The following is a 27,347-nucleotide window of genomic DNA, read 5'->3' on the forward strand; positions in this document are numbered from 1 at the left end:
ATTAACTAGTTACGTCATGACTCTGCCTTGTAGGTACCTCTGACACAGTAGATACGTAGGCCACACTTGAGACTGTGATCACATCTAATAATTTATAGACCAATTAAAGTAACATTTTGTGACCTATCTGCCACTGCTATAATACATCCAACCTTTGATATTTGCATACACCCAAACTTCCACATATAGTACAGTGATCACTAGTTTTATAATAATAATAATAATTTATATATATATATATATATATATATATATATATATATATATATATATATATATATATAAAACAGCTTGCAGACAGTAAACAAGTTCACAGAAACCTCTCTAATTAAAATGAGGCAGGTGATTTCAGTGACAAGGCCCGGAGGGGCTGTGGTTAAGGAGGCAGTTGTCTTTAGCAAATGTCACCACAGCTTGTGAGGGCGTTTAAATCTTACTACTGCAGGTTGGCACCCTCATTAACATTGTAGATTCCTTTTGAGGTTGATTTCAGAAGTGCCTGGAAAAACAATACGCATTTGAATATTGATTTCAATGCCCTGTTGAGGGACTTGGTGGCCATTCATGGTGTGTAAGTTTTGTGTTGCCTTAGACCTCCCCTGAAGATGTGAGACGGCCTGTAAACAAGCGCTGAATATTAATTGTGATTAACTCAATTTCTCAATTTTGTGACTGCATTTTGGGCTTTAACTTTCCTGGACATTCAAGCATCCACCCTTTTCTCATTACACTGCAGTTTAGTTTTTTAGTTCTCTTTCCTTCCTTCGTTCTTTCCACCATAGGGTAAGGGTTACAGCGTATTGCTTTTTGAAGTAGATATTTGCATAATCAGATTAGTGTGCATGACTGTCAGTGGACTCCCCCATCCAAGGGTGCTCCAGAGAAGAGAGGTCCTGTCCACCCCAACAATGGACGCCTCCTTCGCTGGACCACTCTGCACCTGCATCCCACCCACCACTCGATGCAGTCGGAGGGGATGGCTCGTGAGAGTGGGGAGAGGAGGGGGGTCGAGTGGGAGGGGCAGGGGTTGAGCTGAGATATTTAAACATGCAGAGTGTGAATTGGCTTTACGGGGATAAAGAGCTCAGGGCCTATCGCTTGGCACCCAACTCCAGAAATTCTTTTTCATGAGCGCCTCAGCCCGGAGAGAGAGGGGCTGCCTGCACTGATCTGCTCCATTGTGATAACGGATTCAGACAGTGTGCTAGACGCTGATAAGGAAATGTGCTCTCAATAGACGATTACCCACACACTCGGGAGAGAATAGTCAATCAGGCAAATATACTTGGTTAAGCGAAAGCGAAGCATACAAGCTTGTTATTATTTTCAATGCAGAGTTTTATAATCCTGCAAGAAAAGTTGAGGTCACAGAAAAGCTTGGTTACTGTATAACTAGAGACTGCAGTTAAGAGTTGTCACGTGTCATACGGTTTCATTTTAGAGTAAAGATCAAGCAAGAAACAGATCCGGTTACCACAAGCCTCTTGCAGCTACACTGGCTTAATTAGATTATTAGATAGTACTTTATTTGTCAGGTCATAGCTCCAAAATTAGCTTCGCAATAAAACGCCAACTCTGTCACATAGACACAGTACAAGGACTTTACACAAGGCACAAAGACCATCTTCTGTTCATCATGGCATCACTGATTTTATGGATGAAACTTCTCCTTTAACTGCAGGACAGACTGATGTGTAAAGGACTGAGCCTGACCCTGTTAAAGGCTCACACACAGTACTTACACCTGGAGAGTAACAGCACATATTCTGTGTTTAGAGCATGGCTGGGGTCAGAGACAATGCTCTTGGCCAGTCGCATGGTGTTCTATCACAATCTTCAAACATCTTTTAATCAAATGTCCAGATTTTGCAGTGACTGAGCCAACTGTGCCATCCAGAAATACAGCACTGCACACACTGAGTATGACAGAGCTGAAAAACACAAGGAGCACCTGTTGAGTGGCCCCAACAGGAAATATACTCTCTGTTTGGTCTTTTTAATAATACTGAGTTAATCATTACACCCACAGACTTACACCTTTATACACACATCATTAATAATAGTGGATCTACAGGTTTGGGTTTGGAGCTGAAAATTACTTTACTTCGTCTGTTTTTTGGTGTTTATTTCCAGAGCATGTTTTTGTTTCATGCCATAAACATGTCCACGTCCTGTGGGTGTAACCCAGGACTGTCTGAGTTAGACCACAGTATTAGCAGAACAGTCTTTTATCCTGTCAAATTGTCCTTCAATACTACACATAATAATGTGCTAATTACAGATTATAGGCCTGTTATAGATTTTGTAAAAATGCTTAAAAAGAGTCACCTGTCTGTTCCCACAGGCCTGCACTCAGTGTGTCCAGCTGCTCTGGACCATTAGTCTGTTTAACTGCTCCAGTGAAAGTCTCTGTGTTTACACTTCAGCTCAGTTAGTTGCTGTCTTTTTGTTGAAAAAGAGGAGCATTTAAAGGGATACAATCCCCTTTGTGGGCTGTAACTGTCTGACCTCAATCAATGACCATTTTCATTCATTTCAGATCTTTATATTTGTCAGGTGGGGAAAAAGGAAAAGGGGAAACCCTAAAAAAAAAATCAATATCTGCAGTGGCGTAGCTGTTTAGATAATGGTCTGTCCACCAGCAGAGGTGAAGCCCCCGGTCAGTATTTGACTCCACGGGACCTCCAACCCTGAGGTCACAAGTTAAGCTGAAACTTTTAGTGGTCATCTCTGGGTCTTAGGACAGAGCGCAGGGGTCAGTGCTGTGTCCATGTGGTCATCACCACTCGGGACAAATGTCTTTTGGCCTATTGAGCACAGACAAACGTGTCAACAATAAGAGGAGTGCTGTCCACTTGTGTCTTTGGGGGTGTAAATGTCAAAGGACCAAAACATCCACTTATTTACAAATTATTTATTAAATAAATAGTTAAAATAAATAAGAGACTGTGTATTTACAAACATAAATAAATTAAACAAGAGGTATTACAGTTTTTTCCACACTTTTACAGACAATCAGTTCAAAATCTTTGGCAGCATGACATGCAGCAACACATTCAAGACGAAATCCACAGTTTCATAACATTTAAATGTGTCCCAAATCATTTCATTACTGTGAGTAATAAGAGAAGAAAAAGTTGTTATCCAGGCAATGTGGCAATAAGAAGGTCATATTTAGTCTTCTTGTGTAAAATAAATACAACAAATGCATGTCAGAACTTTAAAGTGCCCTCGGCTCTTTAGAGAAAATCACAGTCAGTTGGATGAGCCGTTATCTATTCAAATGCCTCAGTGAATCTATTTCCTGAAATGAGAAAGCATTAATCCCCTCCATTTTCCTCATCGGCAAAACACTTTCTCCAAACTAAATTAGTTCCAAGTAAACTACGAGGAATACTAAATGGAGAGTTGAAGGGAATCGTGTATGTACATGCACACTCATGCAAAATGTAAATAAACACAGTGCATGACATTTTAACTTTACAAAGTGTCCATAAACACGGATGCATCTGGTGTTTTTGCATCAACCAGAACGAGAAAATACTTCAGCCACAATCCACAGACAAGAAACCCATTTAATGTCTACCAGGCTTCAGAGCTGTCACAGGAGGAGCCCGGAGACGGGAGCTCTGTGTCACTGATGAGGGTCCAGGGCTGAGGGGGGGAGTGTAGCTGCTCCATGTTGTCCCGGAGCAAGGTGAGCAGAGCTGTGGACGAGGGGCTGGACGCTGGACTCTGCTTCTCCAGCACTTGCACCAGGAAGTTGATGTAACGCATGGCCAGACGTAGGATCTCATTCTTGCTTAATTTCTTCTCGGGAGGATGGGTGGGAATCAGCTTTCGGAGCTCAGCGAAGGCAGTGTTGACGTTGTGCTGGCGCCACCGCTCTCGTGTGTTGGTGAATACTTTTCTTGTCATTCTGTGGAGAAGAATATTTAGTTACTAATAAGGACACATTACTAATAAAACAAGAGTAAGATTTTTGTTTTTATTTCTTAATAGAAAATCATAAGGAGCAGTGTTGGAAATTTACTGCACATAAATGACCAAAGATTACAGTTTTTTAATCCCTCTAATTACTTTGATTACCCTTAAAAAAAACAAAAAAAACAAACAAAAGAAATGTTAAGCTTATTTAAATATATTGTTTCAATTTTATTATTTTCTGTTGATCCAAAGCAATTAAGATTGTAAGACGATCAATTTTAAATATATACATTCTTTTAACATAAATGAAATGCAAAATTGGGGCATAATATATTTAAATAGGATGGTCCTGGTATGAGCACAGTTTAGTCTCGATGTAGACCAGGTTTGGTCCTGTTCTCCTGGTTTAGTCCTGGTCTAGCCCATGTTTATTTCCCTTAAACTCATTGTCAGACCTTATACAAAAACTCCTTAATATAATATCAAACAATTCCCTCACCTGTTCGTCCTTTAAGTGTCCGATGTCACTGGTAAACGGCGTCCACTGCTGCTGTAGACCTGTGTTTTGTCCTCTCAGTTGTGTGTTCTCATCCTCAGCGCGGTGCAGGCGGGTGGAGAGCAGGAGAGAGGATGGAGTATAGGCAGCATAGGGCTGACTGCTGCATGCTCACATCTCACATTTTATAGGAGGAGAGTCCCTATTGTGTGACGTGTGCGCTGTCAGAAAGCCTCCATCCTCTGCCATTGTTTGTGCTAACTGAAAAAAAACACACCCCCAGGACAGGACAATTGGCCACTTAGATAAATAAACATGTTTTACAATACAGACAGGGGATATATGTTCTAAAATATAATAATATACGGCTGAAACTGATCGACTAGTCATTTTTACCATTAGTCGACAAGTCAAATAATTATTTCTATTGTACATTGAGTTTTTTTAAATAGATTTTAACCAAATATAGGTTGAATTATAGTGACTGAAGGCTTCTAGTTAAAATAAGACTATTATTGAGGGGGGGGAAGCTAATTGTTTGCTTTTTTGACATTTTGATTTAATAATGACGTTATCTTGGTTATAAAAGGCCTTTTGTGTTTGAGGCTGTAAAGTCCACTTAATAATTACAATTGTAAAAATATCATTACAATTATTTTAATAGTCACAATTATTCAAATTAATCACTTATTAATATAATATTCTCGTTGTTTTGAAGGTTCTTTTTAACTATAATTTTTTTTAAATCTGCAAAAAGCACCGATTAAAAATACCAGAATCTTACAGTGTAATTTTCCAAACAGTATAAGATTCTGCTGTTTTGTGTTTTATTTTAAAGTCTATTCACTTGTAAATTTCTTGTCAGTATCACCCAAGAATAATTTACAAATGGACTTTCTTTAGCTTTTCTAAATCTACATGCTCCTTATTTTATGATTTGGCACTTGTTAAATCCTTGACTGGAGACAAACTGAGACGTAGATGTGACTCTTCTCTCACTGTTGTGGACACTTGTTCTGCCTTCTATCGCCTGTGGAAAAGACCTGGATATTTACCACTACTCTACTGTTGAATTTTGCCTGATTGGGCCACAAAATGTAAAAATACTATATCCAGATTGACAGTTGAACAATATAGGTTTTGTTATGACTATGGTAATCTTGTTGAGCCGGTCTAGGGGCCACACATATTTTACAGAGGACATGGGGAGAGCTGTATCCCATCTTACTCCATCTCCCCCTCCCACTTTAAATTTCAGGATAAAAACCACAGTGAGTTTAACCAATTGTTACTGTTCTTTTTACACCCTTCAAGTGTTGTTTCAAAGACGCAACCTTCCATAAAAGTCTCTGTGTTGAGTAGGATTTACATAATCCGATTAGAGCCTGGGATTAGCCCCCAGCCTGGAGAACAGGCCCAGTGGGGGCTGTCTCTGAATCGACCATTCATGGGGCTGGCTGCATGCTCTGCACCTGCAGACCAGCGCCGCAGCTCTCTGTCTGACCACTAGGGCTCACACTGAGGACAACTGCAAAATGTGTTAGTGGGAAGCGCCCAGGTGAAAGTGACACAGCTTCAGCAGTGACTGATTCGCTGCTGTAGACCATGCATTTTATAATAGTACTGTGTTCTTCTTCTGTTCTGTAAATGTTAATAATACAGGTCTGGTCCACACAAAAATAAGCACTGCCTTTACAGCTACATGATGGTATCTCTTTGCCCTCTAAATGAAGAACACAAAGCTGTAGTCCATATATAAAGACTATGCTATAAACACACTGTTCATTCCCACCGTGTTTCTCACGTCCTTTTCACTCCTGTGATAATGTGTTGTCAGGGGCAATCACTGCTCTATTACCTTATGCAGCCGTCACCGGGACCATCCTGCTCCTGCCTTTGTTCTCTGCTGCTAAAAACAAACTAGTCACAAAATCTTATTGTTGGTCCAGTGGCTGTTCAGAGGCAGAGGCTGGAGACACAGCAGTAAAGATGTGTCGGGGGTAATTGATGGTGGCCAGTCAGGGCTGTGTCTGTCCCCGGGGTCGTCTTTGTCTGGGGATCATTCCTGAGGGACCAGCTTCACTCTGCTGGCGTGTGATGATAAGCACTCTCTCCACACACTGAGAGGGCCAGATAAGGGGATTTCTCCACTAAATGAAAAAATGGCCCAACCAGTGGAGCTCCTAAACTGGGTGACTTTCCCATCAAAACCATTCCCTGTCCATGGTTTCCAAAAAAAAAAAAAAAATAAATAGGACTTTTGCCATAATAATAAACAGTTTAAAACTAAATATTGTATTTTTTCAATGTGAAAAATCCTCCAATGTTGTAAAAAAAAACCATGAAGCTGAAACTCATTAATGCAAAAATACAATAACACACATTTTATAGAACTTATTTATTGATTAAAAAATGAATTAAAAGACAACATTTGAAAAGGGAATAATTTGTACGAATACTTAAAATGGTGTAGTTTTGTCTCATCTTGCTCGGCTCAGGCCTTTTGTTCGTGTGGTTCTTCTCTGTTACAGCCAAAGGTCTGAGTGAATAACCTGCTCAGAATAATTTGAGTCTCGTCTGTCCATCTCTTCTTCCAGGGACTTTCTCGTAGCTTAACCTGCTCCTTTTCACTGGTGTCACAACTGCAAAATACATGACAAATATAACGCCAATTATTATTAAAACAGCCTTATTATGTGAATGTAACTTTTTTTTTTTATGCTAGAAATGGGATCAATTTAATCACTGGCTGGTTCATACTCTGCACCACATAATTCAACATTTTGAGGAGTTTTTCCCAATAACAAAACTTTTAAAAAGTCTTAATTTCTCCTCATTCTGTGACCCATGGATATGTTACAGTAATTTATTAATTTATATGACCATAAATACATCTTACCAGGCAGAATTCCAGCGTCACTAACCCTCTTTCTCTCTTGTCCCATAAAGGATTTGGAGCCATAAGTAGCAGAAGCTCTCGTCAGTCCATCTCCACTGAGAAAAGTGAAGTTTGGGCTGAGTTCTGGACCCCACTCTCCACCAGGGGGCGTCAGACAGTGGGACAGTTGGAGCTCACCGTCGTAGCTGCGTGTTGATTCTGCTCTGAAAGGACTGTTATATTTCATTTGATGGGTTGTTATGCAGGAGTTGTGTTGGGGTAATCTTAAATCTGCCCTTCCGACCATTTTGCCTACGAGTCCCGACCTGCCCCCCCAGTGTGAAGCTTTCCCCTCGTCTCTGTCGTCTTTCCACAGGTCACTGATGGTCCAGCTCTTTTGTTTGTAAACGTCTGGCTCTGGAAATGAAGAGGTCAACTCGAATCTCACGTCAGGCTCCGGCTCTTCGGTGGTAGATGTGTTATAGAAGCTCTCCTCCTGAACTCCAAATGGGAAACTGAGTGGGCTCATATTCAAATGCTGATCATCCCCAGTGCTGATCCAAGCGCTGGTGTTTGGATGGTTCATCGAGACACTTTCTTGAGTCAGTGCTGGGCTTTCATATTTACTCAGGTCTGATGTGTGAGTGTACAAGGAAGTGGTGTCGCTGAAGAGCTAAGAAAACAACACAAAAAACTCACCATCAATACAAGTAATACTAAACTAATTTTGTTATTATTTTACAAATACATCACTTAATATGAGTGTTTCCCATTAATACAGGAGACTACGGTGCCCCACATAGTCTAAAACTGTACTTCTCAAAAATGTTGACACCAAGAACCATCTAAGATCATATTTGAGTTTCTGAGAACCACAACATCTAAAACAAGACTATATTGGGCTAGTATTAGAACTAATCATGATCTAAAATTAGACTAAACCCTATATCGGGTCATTCTAAATGACTAACCCAAAGGAGTACAGAAACAGTCATCTCTAAATTAAACAGAGGCCCCCGCGTACCATCATAGTTTGAGAAATAACCTGGACAATATATATACACGAGCATAACAAAATTAGACTTGCTCACTGTATTATCATAAGCATATATTGACTACACAGGTCAAAAATCACTGCTTAAAGATTAGATACTGACAGTAAGTGACATATTCCTCAAACTGCATGAGATGAAATTATTCAAATAAACATAATTTGTGCCACAATCTCGTCAAAACCTATGGGAGACACTGAGCTATGACTATTTCAGTAACAACCCTCCCTCCTTTTATGTCTAACTGTTAATAACATTGTAAAGTGACTATAACCCTCCTTCCTTTTATGTTTAACCATTAATAACATGTTAAAGTACCTTGAGCACTTTATGTGGCACTTCTGGGAGCATTTCTTTCAGCTCAGACAGAGGAGCAGTGAGGAGCCACAGGAGGCTGGGGGCTCTCCTCAACATCAGCTGACTCACCAGAGGGTTAATGCACGGGAAACGCAACAAACATTTTTCCTCCTATTGGTAAGAAAATACATTATTGAGCTGTGTGTGTGTTTTGATGTTACATACAGCGTTTTATTCTTACATTAGACTCTAGGACGGTTAACCAGTCTCTGTCCAGGTAAGCAGCCGGGTCCCTCTCACTGATCATCAAACTGTGGAAACAGATTTGACTGATCCACTTGGACATTTCCAGCACCTCCGACACCATCAGCACCTGATGGACGGGGACAGAGAGGGACGGACAGGGAGGGAAGGACAGGGAAGGACGGACAGGGAGAGAGAGACAGACAGACAGGGAGGGAGGGACAGACAGACAGAGAGAGAGGGGCAGAGAGGGACAGACAGGGTAGTGTTTGATGTTGCTTTGATGCTATTTGTGACATTATTATTATTATTATTTTTTTTTTTTTACTTTTTATATTATTGACAAGTATTAAACATGCCAAAACCAAGATATGCAAACAAACTAAATCAGAGAAATAAGTAAATAAATACATAGATTATATAATTTATTTGAGACTGTCTTGTAAACAAAAAGACTTTTCATTTTAGTTTTTAGATTTTTAGTAGGTAGTAGTTTTAGTAGGTAGTAGTAGATTTTTAATAGGTTTTTAGTTTTTAGATTCTTAAGGCAGAGCACATGGTTAAGTAAATTCTTGTCTGCATCGCGATACAATAAAGTAATCGTTTCATTATTTTACCTTCACATCAAGATCTTCAGATTTCATGCTGAAAATCACCATGGATGAATATACAAGTGTCAGGTTGTTAAAAGCTTCACTTGAAAGCCTGCCCCACAAACAAAAACAATGGTGTTTATGTGCGTAATTCTGAGTATATTATTGTAACGTGTTAGACTGGACACAGACCCTCCTCCCCGACTGTCTGGACAGTACAGAATGAGCCAACAGCAGCTGTACTGCAGAGACAGAGCGTTCAGCCTCGTCACCAGAGCCTCACTGGCATTCTCCTGGCACAGCTCCTCCTGCTTCTACAAATAAACAGTGAGAGTTATGTTTTTCAGAAATATACTCTTAAATTAAACACATATTACACATAATTATAACCATAGACATTTTTCAAATTCAAGTGCACTTTTCTTTTTCATTTTGAGGTCACCTGGGAGTCACAGACCTCATCAAACTGCCCACTCTCAGTTATCACCATGACTTATACACTGGACTCTGGTGTGAAATGCTCTTCTTATACCTGGATGATAACAGCAGTGCTCTCGTCCACTGTGATCACGGCGTACTGGTGAGTCCCTCCCAACATCTGCAAAGACACGCTGTGATTTCTCTCCAAGACTGTAACGTTAAACCTGCAACACCAAACACAATAATGAGGCACGTCTCATTTTTTAGCTCCAGGTCTGCTCTGCTGAACATACGTGGACTCCAGTGTCTGCAGGAGCGCGGGGAGGTTGAGAAGCCCCTCTGTCACAAACAGCACATGAGACACACTGTCCTCCAAACGCCGCAGTGACAGCTCTAGATCAGACATATAATACATCTGTTAAAAATACAATATTCTATTTCATTGGACCACACAGTAATAGTTTTAGGTTTCCAGATATTATAACAATTTTGACTGATAATATCTAAACTGAATTAAAGTTTTGTTTCGCTGCAACCTCATTTAAAACTCGACTATTTAAGGACCATGCTAGTAATTTCAAGTGAAATACTAAAGCTACAACAGTAGAGCAGTGGTAATCTAGATATTTATGTGAAGGAATTTAAATATTTCACAGACGTTTGCTCAAAAATCGTGGCATTTCTTCTCTTAATAATTACAACATCAAAATGATTTATTGTGACATCCCTCAGACAATCTCTCCGCAGTTTTCTCACCATTGTCGGGCATAACGGTGTTGAAGCTGACATGGGTGAGACCTCTCTCTCTGCAGACTGCGGCCCACGGGGAGGGTCCAGGACGGTCATACTCCACCAGCCGAGAAAAGCACTGCCAGGGAAAGTCGGGCCCTATGTTCTTCTCACACACAAGTGCACACTCACGGCTGCACACGCTGAGGAGCAGAGAGGAATGTGAAAACAACAGCTGATTACACCACCGCCTCGTCTTTTTAACTTTAAAATATAGAAGCCTTTTACCTTCTCACAAAGACTGTAATGTAAATGAAATTCCTATTTGATTATTTGTGTGCTTATAGTATGAAAATGATTGCATGTTTAAACACATGTTTTTGGAGAATTTATTTACATGTTAATTGTAAATTGCAATATTGATTTAAAACAACTGAGTAATAGAAATAGGTTCATTGACTTTCTGTTTAAAACTGAGCTGATGCACATGCTCATAGTGACATTTCACTGTGGAAAGCCCTGGATTTTAATTTTGAACTCAGAGTAAACTAAAGGTGAGAGAAAACTGTGATAACATGTTTAAAAGCTCCTATTATTAAAGTTTATTTTACATAATTTATCACATTTTAATGCCACATTTCAATGAATGATTCTACATGTACAAGAATTTCAGGGAAAGGTAAAGCTCAACCCTGGAGTTTCATAATACCTGCTGACGACACTGGCACCGTTCAGCCTCAGTTTGTCCTTTTCAAGATGAAGATCCGCGACAGCAGCAGCACCTACAATTTTAAATTACATACATGAGATTACCATCGCAGGTTAAAATATAAAATTCAACAAATGTTCACTTTTTCTAGATTGATGACAGACAAAAATAACATTTGTTCTTACCAATCAGCTCATGAAGACAACCAAGTAGACTGGATCTTATACTGTCCGAGTTTGTAATTAAGACAAGGATCTGCAGACCGGATTGAAAAACAAAAATCAGGTCGTGCTTGTTTGGACTGTAGCTGTAAATATAATGTAGATGGAAGTCAAAGTCAACTCCTTGTGAGTAAAGTCAGTTACTCAATATTAGATCAAGTACAAGGTTAAGAGTTAAGGTTAAGATTAGGTTCAGTCTCCAGGAAATGAAAAAAGGTTTATGTAATGTCCTGACAAAGCCTGGAAATCTAAGTGTGTGTTTTATCGATACAAACACAAGATAAAATGAAGACAGTCTGAGTCTTACTTTGTCAGCCGTAGTATTTTCGTTCCTGTTGCTGAACCACGTTGTCAGCAGCCCCTTAAATTCCAGCAGTTTGGGATTAGACTCCTGTTTCTTGTGACTGAGGTAAAGGATGATTTGCAGCCTTTTCAGGAACTGTTTGAACCTCTTCTCATCGCCCAAATTTCTCTTTTTTAAAAACTCTTGAAGAACATAGAACACTTTTATTGTTATTAAAGGGGAAACAGAGGCTCTATGAAGTGAACTGTGGCATTATTCACTGACCGAGGCCATCGCTGAGGCCAGACTTCAACAGCAGCTCCTTAAATGTCACCAACGCATGAATCAGAGTCACCTCATTGAAAAGTTGTTCTTGAGCTGCAGAAAAACAAACTAAGATGAAGAATCGGCGTTTCAACTTTATGCAGCTAAATCTGGAACAGTTTTCCTGAAGATGTGAAACACGCCTCACAATGTTCAAATATCTCAAAACAATTCAGTTTAATTTATAAATATGATATTTTGTTTAGCCCAACAGGCAACTGCTGTTTTTTTGTGCTTTACAGAATAAACTGAATTGAATAAATGTTTGTTTTGACTGTTTTTATCTGCACTCTTCCCGTTTAAGTTATTCATATTTGTATTTGTTTGTATTGTGATTTTAATGCATCTTTCATTATGTAAAGTGCTTTGAATTATTTTGTGTAGCCAATGTGCTGTGGAAAAGACTTGGCTTATGTCATAGAATAATTCTCCTTATAGTGTTATGGGACAAAATGTAATTAACATGAATATTCACATATTTGTACAATTAGTTATACACAGGGCTTTTTCATTGTAATAGTATTTTGAAGAAAAAAATACATATTTGATTACTATTATTTATTTTATTTTATTACATTTATTATTATTATTTCTTACCTTTAACCAGGTCAGCATTCTGGGAATTGGTCCTACTGAGAGCTTTTTCTTGCTGTTTAACCAGGAAGTGTGTTTGGTCCATGGTGAGACGTCTGAAGTCTCCCCAAACCTTCAGGTCGAGACCCAGTTTATGGACAAAGCTCATAAAAGACTGAGCAAAGGACAACACCTCACAGAAGGCATGGTACTGGCTCTCTGTAACAGAAACAGTTATTTATATTCATTATGTTTTAAATTAGCTATTTATTATTATTATTTAGTTATTCTTTTGCTGTACCAGCTGCTTGGACTTCTACCACTATGTCGCCTTGTCTTTGTTCATTGGGGTGAAGAGTGAGTGGAGACATACATTTGCTGTTGGCTTTGCTCTGATCTCTGGAGACATTTCCTGATACAGATGCATTCAAATACAGTCTTTCCGTTTTTTGGCCCTGGTCAGTAGTTTGTGGCTCACTGGGTAAGACCTGCTTAATCACATCTGAAATGGAAATAAACAAATAAACAAAAAAACAAAAGCCTAAACCTAAACGCAAAATAATCATAAATTGTTGTTTGGCTGTATAAAAAACACGACCCAATAAAATCAAATGAACATACTGATTACTGAGACTGTAATTCCTCTTATAACCACAAGAGTGTGCCAAGTCTCTTTTGTTTTTATGCTGCAATATTCAGACAGTTTCAGTCCAGGATATGTCACAATGCCCCAAAACTGTACATTAGTAATAAACCCCATATATATAGTATTAAATATTATATAAAGTCACACATTTATGTAATTTATTAATGAAACAATAATAAATTAGTCTTTGGATATAATCTGGTGTGTTTACATTCATGTTGAATCATGTCTGCTCATTAACATACACTGTCCCAGTCAAATAAATAACTAAGACTAAAACATAAATCTGCATTTCTCTTTTCTATAACAGAACATGTGGAGTACCTGTACGGAGCAGTGGGCTCACGGTGATCGGGGTCGGGGGTCGGACTTGCTGAGAGCGGAGCATCATGAAGGTGGAGAGGGGGTCCAGGTCTTTACAGGGTGGATCTTCCAAAACACTTTCAGGACCGTCTCTGTCTCTTGGTAAAGTGTGTTTTTTTGGCTGTGTCTGGCTTCTTTCTTTCTTACTTTTCATACTTTTATTCACTAAAGTAAGTCCTGGACAATTTTGATTTGAAGTTTTCTCAGGGCCACACTTCATATTTTCTGTTTGCAGATGACGATAGATCAGTGCCTCGTTTTTCTGTGGTTTACTCTTTTCTGACGCAGGATCTAAGGCTGGTTCTTTCAGACTCTTCATATTAGACAGCAAAGATCTGTGTGTCGGGATACTTGGGCTGGAAACTGTAAAATATCATACTAAAACTGTAATGACAAATGCAAGCTGTTACTTTTGTTTGGAGTGGTGTTAAAATGTAAAACTGACACTTACAGTCTTGTTCAGGAGACATATTTTTGAACTCTTCCACGTTTGTCTTTGAAGGGGGAACGTCAGACTTAAAGCTCTCAGTAAAATCACTGGAGCTGCAAAAATGTGTCGACAGGACTCCAGTTTCTAGTGTTGTCTCAGGACTGAAAGGGTGTTTTTCAGCCTCCAAAATCCCCAATGCTTCCGACAAAGGCTGAAAATCAACTGGTGGCTCGTACGTTTGAGGCTCTGTGAAATATGAATTGAAAAATAATGAGGTGATAATATGCAAATTAAAGTGAATGTACATTTTTACCTGTTAACATAAAGGCGAGCACAAACGTCGGGTGCTTTTCTGCTGTCCACAGAGCCCTTTCACATTCCCTCTGATCTCTCAACGAGCCAAAAGATCTTTACAATAATTTTAAAAGAAAACAGCATACACGCATCAGTCAACTTCCTGCTCTCTCTAAGTTCTCATTATTTTTGTGGCAAACTCACATTTTTCCCTGAGGTGAAAGAGGTTCCTTTGAAAGTTCAGACGTCGACACACAGATATCGGTGAAGTCTTTGCGTACAGGGCTTAACGTCAAGTCAACTTCCAAATCAGCTGAAGTTTTCATTTGTTCTAAAAGCAAAGATGATATTAAAATGTTTAGGTAAAAGTTGTGTACTATATAAACATCACGGTTCATTGAATTACCTGTAGCTTCTGTATCTACAGTTCCTTCCTTTGACGTCTCTGTTGTCTGCGGCTCATATATTTCAACTTGAGAAATATCTTGATTTGCTGAATAAATATGTAACATGTAAAGTTAAAAGGTGCACTATGAAAATTCCTTGCTTGCTTGTCTCCATGGAGTGATATGCTTAGAATGTTCCACTGTACGGCATTAAACTTGTACTTCAGTTACAGGTGTTTCATGCTTCCAAAAGTACCTTGAAAAACTTCCACCTTTCCACAGATCTGACCTGTAGCATGGCCTGGTGATGTGATAAGTTTAATGCCATAATGTGGAAAAATCTAGGCAAAGTAATAGCATCTCCAGAGAGACAAGCAGGTGGTTGTTTGCACTTACCCCTTTGAATTATTTCAGGGACTGAAAGTTGCTCATTCATTTTTTCTGGTTGTATCATCAAAAGATCACAGATTTTTGACACTTCGGTGCGATCTTCCCTCTCAAAGGCACAGCTCTCCAGTATATTTGGTAATATCAGCTTCTACAAAAATACAAGATGTTCTTAGTGATTTCACAAATTAATTAAGTATTAAAATATTGTTTTAATAAGACCCTGCATGAAGACCTCATCATTTAATTGGGCTCTTGAAAATTCCTCAAGATTGATTGTAGAGGACAAGTTGTCTCTTGTGAATGACTGAGGTGAGATTTCATAAGGTTCACAGCAGCTAAAAAAACAAGAACATTTGGTTTAATAAGAAAATATAATATATATGTTTCTATTAGATTAGACAGATGGAAAATAAGATCTGCATTTTCACCTGTGACTCATGTCTTCAGAGATGTTATTGTGTCTTAAGCTCGACAGAGGGTCCTCCACAGGAAACATTCTTAACCTTGACAGTTTGGTTTTGAGTGAAGGCAAATGCCTCTTAAATTGTTTAAGGTAGTCCACTTCCAGTATTTCTTCAGGCAAGTAGAGGTCTTTAAAATAAACAGTATATTAGTTTTGTACAGTGCACTTTACAGTATCTTCAGCTATAATTAAAAAAAATACCTTTCTTTTCATTTTCCATTTGTATGTGCTCTATTTGCATCTTTGAAAATGTTTCCTGACAGGGGTCTATGGATTCTGTTAAAATAGTCCCAGCTTCACTGATGTTCAGCTCATTAGGAGAGTCAGGATTAGAGCTTGGGATAACTTCATTTTCTTCTTGTAAATAGGTTATACCGCCATTATAACTGCAGTATTATAACAATGACCAAGGATTATTAACTACACGACAAAACAAAACCACTCTTTGAAATACATTTGAAAAAAAAAAAGAGTAAAGTACCTTTCTGGGGTGTTGATAGCCTCTCTGTTGTTATTTCTCAGGTCATCAAGCACAGAGTCATTCAGAAAGAGTTTGGACATTGATACAACTTTTCCTGTAAAATATAAAGAGTCACACCTCTCAAATGTGCATTGTTTTGAAATACTTGTTTGTATTCTAGACAATGCAGTACTGTGTATACCATGGTTACCTCTGATCCACGGGGTCCTGTACAGGTCCTCAGGCAGGTGTCCACTGTGGGGATAATGGTCATTCGTCCTGGTCAGATAAGGAGCGGGCAGAGCCAACAGGTCAGTCATGAAATTCAGGCTGGTGGATGTCTGCAAAACAAAACAAATATGATTCATTTGCAGAGCATTGTAATAAAAATGTTTGAAATAAAATCACTTTGTTTTTTCAAAATAACAAAAGCAAAACAATAAAACATAAAACGATTTGATTATTCTTTAAGCAGTCAGACCAGAGATCATCCTTTTACCTCAAAAACATAGTTGAGGCCTGGGAATATATCATGGGATTTATTTTCAGACCTGAGTTAGAAAAAACATGTTAAAACCAAATAAATGAGATACAAACAAGAACAGAACATGTAGCTAGCACATTTAAAACCAAATAAATTAAACAGAACATACAGCTAACACATTTAAAACCACATAAATGAAAACAGAGCATGTAGCTAGCACATTTAGCATAGGCTAGTTTATACAACAATAATTCAGTTAAATATTGCATACGTACGTCTAAATTCAATACTGTTTTATAAATTAAAACTTACATAGTTTATATAAGCTATCTGATTCACTTTGAGAGGTAAAAGTGTAAAGTAAAAGTGTTGTTTCTTCCATAAACTGTGTTGGTTTGTGCCATTGAAGTGTATGGGGCCTTCAAGGATCGTTTATTGTCCTGTTTCAGATGATTCCCTACACACGGGTCAATAATATTATTTAACACAGATGGGGGCAGCCATAATTAATATTGTTAAAATGCAGCTTTTTGTTTATTAGTTGATTTTATCTAATCACTGGTAGAAATGATCAGGTTCAATATTTGTGAATTTACCTTTTGGATGTCGTACTGCCCCGTCTGGGAGTGAGGCATCATCACTTTCTAAAATATGAAAATTAACAATAGACGATCACATAAAGTCCATCTGTAAAACGAGTTTGTCTTATAACCACAAGGGGGCACTACTCTACTGTACAACAACAACATACAAGTAAATAAAACCAGATACTCAGAGAATCAAGAGTCAAAACAGACTAATTATAATTTAACAAACTGTGAGTGATCAAAAAAATAATTTAACATATTTTTAGGAAGTTACAAGCTGATGGAAAAGCCAGAATACCTTTTTCAATTAGGCCCTTCTACAGTAAATAGGCCTATGGTCCAAAATACTGCACAGCAAAACCATCTTTTTTACAACCTAGAGACATTTAACACAGTAAAACAGCAGACATGTCATTCAGTGTGTGTTCTCTTGTCACTTTAGTGTGAAAAAGGTATACAGAACAATAAAACACATTCCCAGACTGGGACGTCACCTTTGACATACATCATTTAAAAAAAGCAGTCTCCTATAATTTCCCATGCAACTGTGCAGAACAGGTTGGCTATTATATGCACCACACCAGGCTACTAATTTAAACATAACACATTAGTTATGTCAGAAAGCACATAATTGTGAGACTTCCAGAACAGCTGACGCGGTGCATTACTGTATAGACCCAGTGTCATGACTCATGAAAGGGGAGTGGAAAATAAAGATTTATTTTACATGCCCGCTTCTCACACGGTTGTAATAAAATCTAGAAAATAGACCTTTGAGAGGAAAGAATGTTTTTTTTGGTGGACTGTATTAGATTTAATAACTTAAATGTGTCTTGTCATCCTGCAAAACTGTTTAGAGTTTAGGACATATGGTCATGTTTGTACAAATTTAAGGCTGAACATCTCATGACTACAGCACACGATGCACTTGTACATCATGACTGAAGATAGAGGAGCTTAAAGGTCTTTTATTTCTTCTGCTGCAGGTGTAAGATGCTTCTTTTATAGAAAATGATGAAGCAGATCGTCATAGCTGCAGTGTTTTGTCTCAGTTGCATGGACATTGATATAACACAATAAGATCTTACTGAGGTTGGGCAGTTTGTACATTACACAGTTTACAGTACATTCCTCAGACGTACAAATCTCTTGAGTGATACTATCTGAGACGTGTTACCAGACACTGTGATTTGGGCCGTCTCCACCCTCCAGGAGAAAACCCTCAGTCAGTATCACTCACAGTTTCTGTCTAGGCTTAAATTTCTGCTACAGGGTCCAACCTCTTGACTGGGCCAGACCAATACAAGAATAATCACACTTTATACAGTTTATAAATATTGTTGTTTAATAAAGTTGCAAGATTTTGGCATTACAACACAACAGCCTTCAACACAATAGTTTATAAACAAATTCTAAAAGTCCAGGAATGGAAGAAGTGTTGACACAAGAGGAAAATATTTAAGAAATACATAACAGACAAACAATTTCCTTATGTACACACTGGAAGGTATGAACTGTTTACAAATAGCAACTACAGTTTGGTATTGTGAAATATTTAAGTACATTTTGGCAAAGGTGTTTAAATTTAAAAGCATATCAATCTTTAAAATAAACAAGAAAACGATAAACCAAAACCACCCCCACCGGCTGAAACATATGGCTTATTTCTTGCGTTCTTCGATCTGCTCCACTTCGCTCGACTCGTCCACCACCTTCCCATTGATCATGGTTTGAGTGACGACTTTAACTATCTTCCTCGTGCGCACATCTGGATCTTCTGTAACCCACAGAGACACACATGTTTTTTGTTTTGTTTTTCTTTCAAACTGGTAAAAGTCATTTGTGAGGGATTCAGTGTAATAGTCAAATAAAATGACTTACTTTTAGGAGGTGGAGGAGGTTCTTTGACTCTGCAGAAAGGAAAAAAAGTCAGCTCTTTGTGATTTATGTGTTTAATTTATGCACAAAATAAACTTGAATGGAATATGCACATTAATAACAACTACCTTTATGATTGGAAACACTATTACTAATATTACTGGCTCCAAAAGTTTAATCTGTGGCGTTTAATGTGACCAGATTCTTTTAAAATTTAAAACTGGGACACACCCGAGTTGGGATTTGTTGGTATAAATAAAATAGTGAAAAAAATGTGTGACCTGTGTGTCAGTTTATAATCTGACAGACTTTTATCAGTGCATTTTTTTTACTTTATGGACATTTTCAAGCACGTTGTTTGGTATTTTTGCTAAAGAAATTACAATATATTCCCCTTTTTACTGTTGGTGGGAATCAGATTGTTTAAAAATAGGAATAGTTTGAACATTTCTTGTATAAAACCGAGACAAATCACTGGTTTTGGATGAATCTGCTGGGACGGGGGACACAGGGCTCAAACTGGGAGTGTCCTGAGTGAACAGAAATGTCCAGTGGTGAAGGTAATTTTGTGTTTTTGCTTTTTTCCATCATCAACATAAACATTCAGCATCAACATACAACAATAATACACTGTTATATGCAATATTTTGAGAACTTTTTCATTCAAAATAGACATCCTTCGGTTATTTATGCTGACAGTCCTCATTTTTCATCATTCTGAAACCCCTGAGTAGTGAATAAAAATGCTCTCACATCTCCTCTCCCTCCAGAAGCCTCCTGTAGGTGGCGATCTCCATCTCCAGGTTCTGTTTGATGCGCAGTAGTTGTTCGTAGTCGGTCTTGTTGCGTTGCATGTCCAGGCGCAGCTGAGACAGTTCGTCCTCCAGTTGTGTCAGTGTGGCCTGGAGTCTGTCCATCTCCACTGAGTATTTATGATCCGTCTCTGCCAGGTTCCCCTCCAGAACATTCACCTGGCACAAAAACACAGAAAAATACATGTTCTTGTGTCCTAGTATACAGTATTTTTGTAGTACAGCCTCCATCTGCCAAGTGTTTGGTTTATAAGGATTAAACAACGAGGACCTGTGCATTATTCAGTCTAAACGCACTACGTCGAGATGCAAAGATGCAACATTTTGTGGACTTTTCCCATTCAAAAGTTTGTTTTAATAGTTACTCGTTACATAATCGCTATAGCAACAGTCCTAACTTAAACAATTGCATTTACTCCTCAAATACTCACTGTATGAATGAGCACCAAGCACCAAGGATGTTTGTACAACCATCCAGTCTTTATTAGGTCAAAGGTCAGTCTCTCCAGCTCATGTTAAACTAAATGTGCTAAACATTTCACATCATATAGACTCAATAAGTAATAACCTAAACTGACTTTAGAAATTAAAACTGGTTCAAAGAAAAGATGTCTGAAGAAACAATAAGGCTGAAACATAATCTAAAAGTAAACAACAGTGTATTTAACTTTGTCTCTAGTGTTTTTACTGCTGCATCGACAGCTCAAACACGACACCGCTCCTTTATATGTGTTTAATACTGTACAAACACATGTAGTACTCTACCCTGTTTCCTCCCAGTATAGACAGTATAAAGACTATAAATAGTATAAAGAGTATAAACAGTATTCTACGACCCACTTGACTCCTGAATGACGCTCTGTGGTCAGTGTTTTACCTGTCAGTCTGAGCACACAAACCAAACTCATCCACACGATTAATCACTTACTTTGTTATTTGAAGCCACAGAAAGACACGTGTGAATCATAATTATGTTTCATTTTTTACCACAAGACAAGTCTGATTGATAATCCAGACAGAAATAAACAGAGTATTATGTGTTGACAGGGACAGCTGCTGCTTTTTGTGTGGGCAGGAAATGACCAAGAGATGGTTAAGCAAATGCTATTTTAAGAAAAGATAAAAGAACTTCCTGTAAGTAGGTTTAATAACTGTATATATGTAGTTTTTAAAGATGTAAAGATGTGGAAAATCTCTCTTATCTTTCTGTCTTTTCTCCAAATAAAACATCCATTTTCATTTTTATAGAGAATATTTTTTTGCAATCCAATACAAAGGTGCTAAAAAGTCTTTAAATTTGTTAGCTGAGTTTTAAGTATTTGTTTTAGACCAATCAAAAGGACTAAAAAACTCAAATCTTGCGTCTCTGCATCTATATTCTACATTATAATTCAATAAACAGATCACCTCCATGTCCACAACACAGGGATTAGGTGAGGATAGGATAGAAAAAAGTCATATAAACACACATTGACAGAATAATTTGTGAATAATCATTTTTCTTGAGCAATTTCATGACATTTTGAATCACCTGTTTCCTCAGACTGTCGAGCTCCACCTCCAGAGCCTGCAGGAAGCGTCTCCTCTCGCTCAGCTCGGTTTGGGCACAGCGCAGGGCCTCGTTACTCTCCTTCACCTCCGACTGAACTGCGTCCAGCTGTCAAACAGACCAAAGCATCACTGCATTTACACGGACCAGAGAGAAGGTGCACGCTCCCTCTGCTACTGCTGCGGTGTGGGGGATTTTAGCTCGATTTTAAATGTTGTTGCTGAGACATTTCATCATTTTGCATTGTTAAACTGCTGTCACTTACACCTCAGGGGCTACAGATAAAAATGAGCTTGTCTATGTTTATTGTGTTTACTGTTAATGAATAAATTAGGTAAGAATAAACTGGTCTTCAGAGCAGTTTCCTGAAACATTACAAATGGCAGATGCATCAGGAGCACAGTTCAAATTATTCTGTTCAAATCAAGTTTATTTATAAAGCACATTTAAAAACAACTTCAGCATCTCAAACTGCTTCACATAAATTATTAGTCCTTACTTTTCTAAACTATATACTCTATATTTTATCATATTTTCGTTATTAAATAGGTTAAATATGATTGATTACAAAGTCTGCACATCTTCTCTGTACCTTCTTGAGGTACCAGGCCTCAGCTTCCTCCTTGTTCTTTCGAGCGATGCCCTCGTACTGGACCCTGAGTTCAGCCAAGATCCCGCCCAGATCTGGACCAGCGGCTGCATCCACCTCCACATTCACCTGCTCATTCGCCAGGCGCAGCTTCAGAGAACTCATCTCCTGTAAAAACAAATGTTTATGCAGCAAAATGATTTAAAAACCAATACATGTCAGTGTAAGAAACTAATTATCTGAGCAATGTTTATTAATTCACGTTTATTACTTTCTACATGATATTATGTCTAAAACCAACTTGTTTTTATAACGTGTTTATCAGTCACTTACTTAGAAATCTCGTATCATTTGATTTTATGTCGTATAAATCCCTTTTCTTCTCTTATGACCCAGATATAACCTTAATGATAACGACTGTACCAGCTGCACCGTCCTCCCTCTAAACCTCTGCACCTCCCGGACACTACGCCCAGACACCAGGCCCGGACACCGGGCCCGGACACCACGCCCGGACACCAGGCCCGGACACCAGGCCCGGACACCAGGCCCGGACACCAGGCCCGGACACCAGGCCCGGACACCAGGCCCGGACACCAGGCCCGGACACCACGCCCAGACACCAGGCCCGGACACCAGGCCTGTCTCACTAAACCTGCACCTGCTCCTGGCTCAAACTGAACCACGCTCTGTTTTCTCTCTATCTCAGCCCCATAACCACAAAAGAGCAGGTGTGTCCATCCAACGTGTGATCGTGTTACAGACACTCAACACCTCTGAACTTTATTCTCCTTCAGCTATATAAACTTTATTAGAAATAAATAAATAAATGTAGAAATTTAAAAATAAAAAAAACAAAGAAGAGGAGTAATTTCAAAGTTTAGGGGAGCCTTGCAATTCACCTGCAATTCAAATCTAAGTCTATTTTAGTGCAATCAGAAAGTTCACTTTTGTTCCATTGATAATGTAAATCTACAGTTTAGGGTCAATAATAATAATGTTTTGCAGGGTAGTGGACAAATTAACTCATTTACAGCAAATCTGATAAATATTAAAAATGATTCACCTTAAAATGTACTTTTTGCAAAGCAGTTCATCTTATTTAATGCAAATCTATTTTAGTTATTCATCTTGATCAAAGGGAGTTATCTTTTTTTTTGCAAACTATTCAAATAATTATCTAGTTTGTTTTTTTATCGCATGCACTTTTCACAATGTTATTATTTACAAGAGTTTTCTGATTATACAAACTGAGGGCTCTTTCTCTTTTCAGTGGTTCATTATCAAACAAATCAGACACATTGAAGAAATGTGCTTCATTTTATTTCTCTTCTCCTGAATCTCAGACCAAGATAAACATCCCCCTGAGGCCACAGATCAGCTGTTTACTTTTATATTTCCTCTTCAAAAGACGTGAACAGTAGAAACCGTCTGTTGTGACGTTTCATATTTCTCACCTCATCGTGATTCTTCTTGAGAAAGTAGAGCTCCTCCTTCAGGCTGTCCAGGTCTCCACGCAGCGTCGCAATGATCTGGTCGTGATCAGATTTGGCTCTTTTCAAAGCCTGACAGTCTCTCTCCACAGACTGACACAGAGTGGCCTCGGCCTCCCACCTGCACAAACAAACAAACAAACAACAAACAAACAATGAAACAAACAATGAAACAAACAATATGACAAACAATGAAACAAACAATGGAACAAACAATTTGACAAACAATGAAACAAGTCTCCCTCCACAGACTGACACAGAGTGGCCTCGGCCTCCCACCTGCACAAACAAACAATGAAACAATGGAACAAACAATGGAACAAACAATGAAACAAACAATCCAACAAACAATGAAACAACGAAACAAACAATACAACAAACAATGAAACATGTCTCTCTCCACAGACTGACACAGAGTGGCCTCGGCCTCCCACCTGCACAAACAAACAATACAACAAACAATGGAACAAACAATAGAACATTCTCTGGACATAAGTGACATAAGACACAAGTTGTGGGTTTCAGGTGCCACATGCCACAGACTGATTATGTTTAACAGACACAGGTACAAAGAGTTTTGTCTTTGTGCAGATTTGGTCTGAGATAAAAACAAAACTCTGTTATATCTCATGTTTTTCATATTAAAAATGAAAATGTAACAATACAGACTTTTTCCTCCTGCAGCACAAATGTGAGTGAATCTGAAACAACCAACAGACCAATACTTCATCTGCAAAGTAACGTCCGCTGTAAATACTTTGAAGTATGTGTTACATCATTTTACTCTTAGACCCTAAACCAGACTGTGGTGGAACATGGTCTGGTTTAGGTTTTGATTTAATTTACAGGGTGTCCATAAAGTCTTTTTACGTTTTCAAAATTGAATTACAAAGGCAGTTAATAAGATATTTATATTAGATTTGTTCCATTATAGTCCGTGGTTATAAAAGTTTTTAAACACATTGCAGTTTTCGTGAGTTCCTCAATCAAACATTTCCAAACCTGACTGAAGAGATGGACCAGTCCTGTGTCCACCATGTTCTCCAGATCTCACACCTCTGGATTTCTTTCTCTGAGTCGTGTATCAAACAAAGATGCAGAACTTTACTGAACTACAGCAAAAGATACAGATGTGATTCTAATCATCGATGAGCCTGCTACAGAGAACATGAACTCCAGAATAGTCTTGATTTGCTTTGTGCGACTAATAGACCCATATAGAGGTGGATTATCTGAGGTAAAACACTTTGGAAACCACTGAGTAAAACAGAAAAAGTCTGGTTAAGAGAGCGGATCAACTGCCTTTGTAACACATTTTAAACTTTAAAGAGACTTAATGGAGCCGTGTACATTTATGCAGAACTTATGACACGTTCTCATGACAGTTTTGCTTAAGTTACTACTATAATAACTACACTATTTATATTGTAACACAGCATGAAAGAAGACAAACAGTTTATTAAGAGTGATTCAAGTAACTTAGCAGCTACTTAATTAAGAGGTTAAGGTTTGGAGTTAGAGTTAGATCCAAAGTGTTGTCCAAACTGTTTTTTTGCTTGCTCTACCAGCATATTTTTTATTTTATAGTCTGCAGAATAGGAAATAGGAGGGATCATAGTCTATATTAAAGGGAAACTGCTGAATTAAAGTTTTGTGAGGAAGCTCTGCCTGTGTGTTATGTGACAGACCTGCGATTATCTGTTAATGTCATAAATCACTGCCCAAAGATATAAATCCCCCACATCCTCCTCACCGACGACATACCAGCAGCACCGTGTGAAAATCTACCTCCTCTACCAGCTCTTTCAGTCTCTCCGTCTGTCTGACCTTCTCATCGATCACATCCGTTACATTATAGACCCCTGGTTCTTCTGTCCACTGTGGGAACGCTGCTCTTATTTCACAGGCTGACAGAAAACTCATTTATTCACATTGGTTTTGAGTCTGGCACTGCCTTGTAAATACTCACAGCCGTGTAAAAAACCAGACACTCACTTGACCCTAAAGTCGTCTGCAGCCAGTTTGGCGTTATCGATCTCCAACATGATCCGAGCGTTCTCCAGGGTCTTCTTTCTCACCTGGTGGACACAGACACAGGGTTTAAAAGGTGCACGATACTGAGCCGATCTATCTTGCCGCATTTACTCGATTAGAGATGTTTTTTGTCGTTGCTTTGAAAAAAAACAAACATTCTAAATATGATTGGCTCGCCTCTCCGCAGACCTGTAACCTGGCCTGATGGTGTCACCTGTGCGTCTCCATGGAGATAGATGAGTTTAATGTCATACTGTGAATTGTTCCAGACAATACAGGCCCTAACTCCCCACGGAGACCAGCGGGTTGGAGTTATGCAGTGACACAGTGGAGCAACAATAGAGGGCAGATAAAATAACTCTGAAGGTTGGACTTGACTTGACAGAAAGGGGAAAAAAAACACATTCTCAGGAGTTTTACATCTGATAATCTTTGTAGTATTTTCCATTTTGTAGTGTAATTATTTTGAAACTTTTATTTTATTTATTTTGTATTGTAGTGGCATTTATTTTTCGCCATTTCAACTGAGAGAAATGACCTTTAGAATCATAAAGTTTACGTCTATATGTCATGTTTCACTGTTATAACTGACCTCCTGTCCGATGGCATGAGCCTGGGCCATCATCCCCTCGATATCGTGCCCCTTCGGCGATCTCTCCATCATCAGCTGCTTGATCTTCACCTCCAGCTCGGCGTTGGACCTCTCCAGCGAGCGCACTTTGTCCAGGTAGTTGGCCAGTCGGTCATTGAGGCCCTGCATAGTTTCTTTTTCACTGGCGCCTACACCCAGTCCGTTGAACGAGCTCAGCATGTTGAGCCCGTTGCCCATAGAGACGGAGCGGGACAGATTACTGACAGTGGACAGGGAGGACATGGGGGCCTTGGAGCGGAGGCTGCGGCCGCTGTCCCGCACGGACATGGTGGAGAAGGACGGCTGACGCACTGAGTGACTGCGCACAGACAGTGTGGAGGCCATAGTTTCCTCTGCAACACAACATTCAGTTTTAGGAGAAGAGAACCTTTATTTGTCTGACAATGAGGGAATTCCAGTGTTGCAACGTAAGGTTAAAGAGCAGCAGGACAATAGAAATGTGCAATCAAAAATCTGAATAAATAATTAACTAGATTAGACTTAAAATTAATCATTATAAATTGAAATACTTTGAAAAGAGCTAAGATACAAAAAGGGGAAAATGTATTAACTGTGTGTCTCCCAAAACACTCATTATATTTATCCAGAGAATAAACTACAAAAAGCCACAGTGCAGGACTCGTTTGGGACAGAGTTTTCTGACGAGACCTGTGTGCTGCAACTCCCACAGAAATGAATTTAAAATGATTCACCGTTAAGATTAAATCATGACTGAAAACACACACTGTAAACATTTGTACATTTGTGTCCTTCAAAGAGTGAGCTCAGATATTTAAATACCCTGTGCCTTTAAAGGTTTGAGGGATGAGGGCTGCACATTAGATAATTAAACCTCTTTGCATTGTATCATCACATATATGATGGTAAAATGGTCAAATAAATAATGAAATAAAATAGTTCACAAGGAGACATTTTAAACAAGACGACAGATGACGACAAATGTAGCAGCATCAGAACAATCACAACAGGAGACTATATGACAATGGTTCAAAATAAATCTGCATGAGAAATAATAAATAATAAGTTGTAAGACACAAAATGCAGATACTTACATGGATGTTGACGTTGCCGGTTGTGGACAGGTGCCTGTCG

At 38.7% G+C, this 27,347-nt stretch overlaps 3 protein-coding genes across 3 annotated transcripts; all 3 read right to left on the minus strand.

Annotated features, from left to right (window-relative positions):
- Positions 1-3,459: 3,459 nt before the first annotated feature.
- On the minus strand, positions 3,460-4,515 carry tal2 (T-cell acute lymphocytic leukemia 2). The gene is made up of 2 exons (XM_033973290.2): positions 4,427-4,515; positions 3,460-3,919 (listed from the first exon to the last, which is right to left on the minus strand). Exon 2 carries the CDS (start codon positions 3,916-3,918, stop codon positions 3,583-3,585), a length of 336 nt encoding a protein of 111 aa, XP_033829181.1. The 5' UTR covers position 3,919; positions 4,427-4,515; the 3' UTR covers positions 3,460-3,582.
- Positions 4,516-6,899: 2,384 nt separating this feature from the next.
- Positions 6,900-17,296, minus strand: LOC117376225 (protein shortage in chiasmata 1 ortholog). Its single transcript, XM_055224254.1, has 26 exons — positions 17,258-17,296; positions 16,389-16,518; positions 16,191-16,292; positions 15,919-16,080; positions 15,683-15,845; positions 15,487-15,589; positions 15,261-15,402; positions 14,885-14,971; positions 14,683-14,809; positions 14,498-14,592; positions 13,716-13,805; positions 13,047-13,247; positions 12,770-12,964; positions 12,134-12,226; positions 11,873-12,051; positions 11,530-11,599; positions 11,345-11,417; positions 10,679-10,838; positions 10,200-10,321; positions 10,019-10,130; positions 9,679-9,800; positions 9,511-9,598; positions 8,892-9,023; positions 8,672-8,821; positions 7,323-7,974; positions 6,900-7,065 (listed from the first exon to the last, which is right to left on the minus strand). The coding sequence occupies exons 1-26, from the start codon at positions 17,294-17,296 to the stop codon at positions 6,980-6,982; spliced, it is 3,675 nt and encodes a 1,224-aa protein (XP_055080229.1). The 3' UTR covers positions 6,900-6,979.
- A 1,331-nt stretch (positions 17,297-18,627) lies between these two features.
- On the minus strand, positions 18,628-27,347 carry krt1-c5 (keratin, type 1, gene c5). The gene is made up of 9 exons (XM_033972764.2): positions 27,308-27,347; positions 26,196-26,587; positions 25,565-25,647; positions 23,534-23,690; positions 22,080-22,244; positions 21,470-21,595; positions 19,880-20,097; positions 19,130-19,158; positions 18,628-19,025 (listed from the first exon to the last, which is right to left on the minus strand). The coding sequence occupies exons 2-9, from the start codon at positions 26,577-26,579 to the stop codon at positions 18,910-18,912; spliced, it is 1,278 nt and encodes a 425-aa protein (XP_033828655.1). The 5' UTR covers positions 26,580-26,587; positions 27,308-27,347; the 3' UTR covers positions 18,628-18,909.

This window comes from Periophthalmus magnuspinnatus, chromosome 9 (assembly GCF_009829125.3).
Source record: "Periophthalmus magnuspinnatus isolate fPerMag1 chromosome 9, fPerMag1.2.pri, whole genome shotgun sequence".
NCBI lineage: Eukaryota > Metazoa > Chordata > Actinopteri > Gobiiformes > Gobiidae > Periophthalmus > Periophthalmus magnuspinnatus.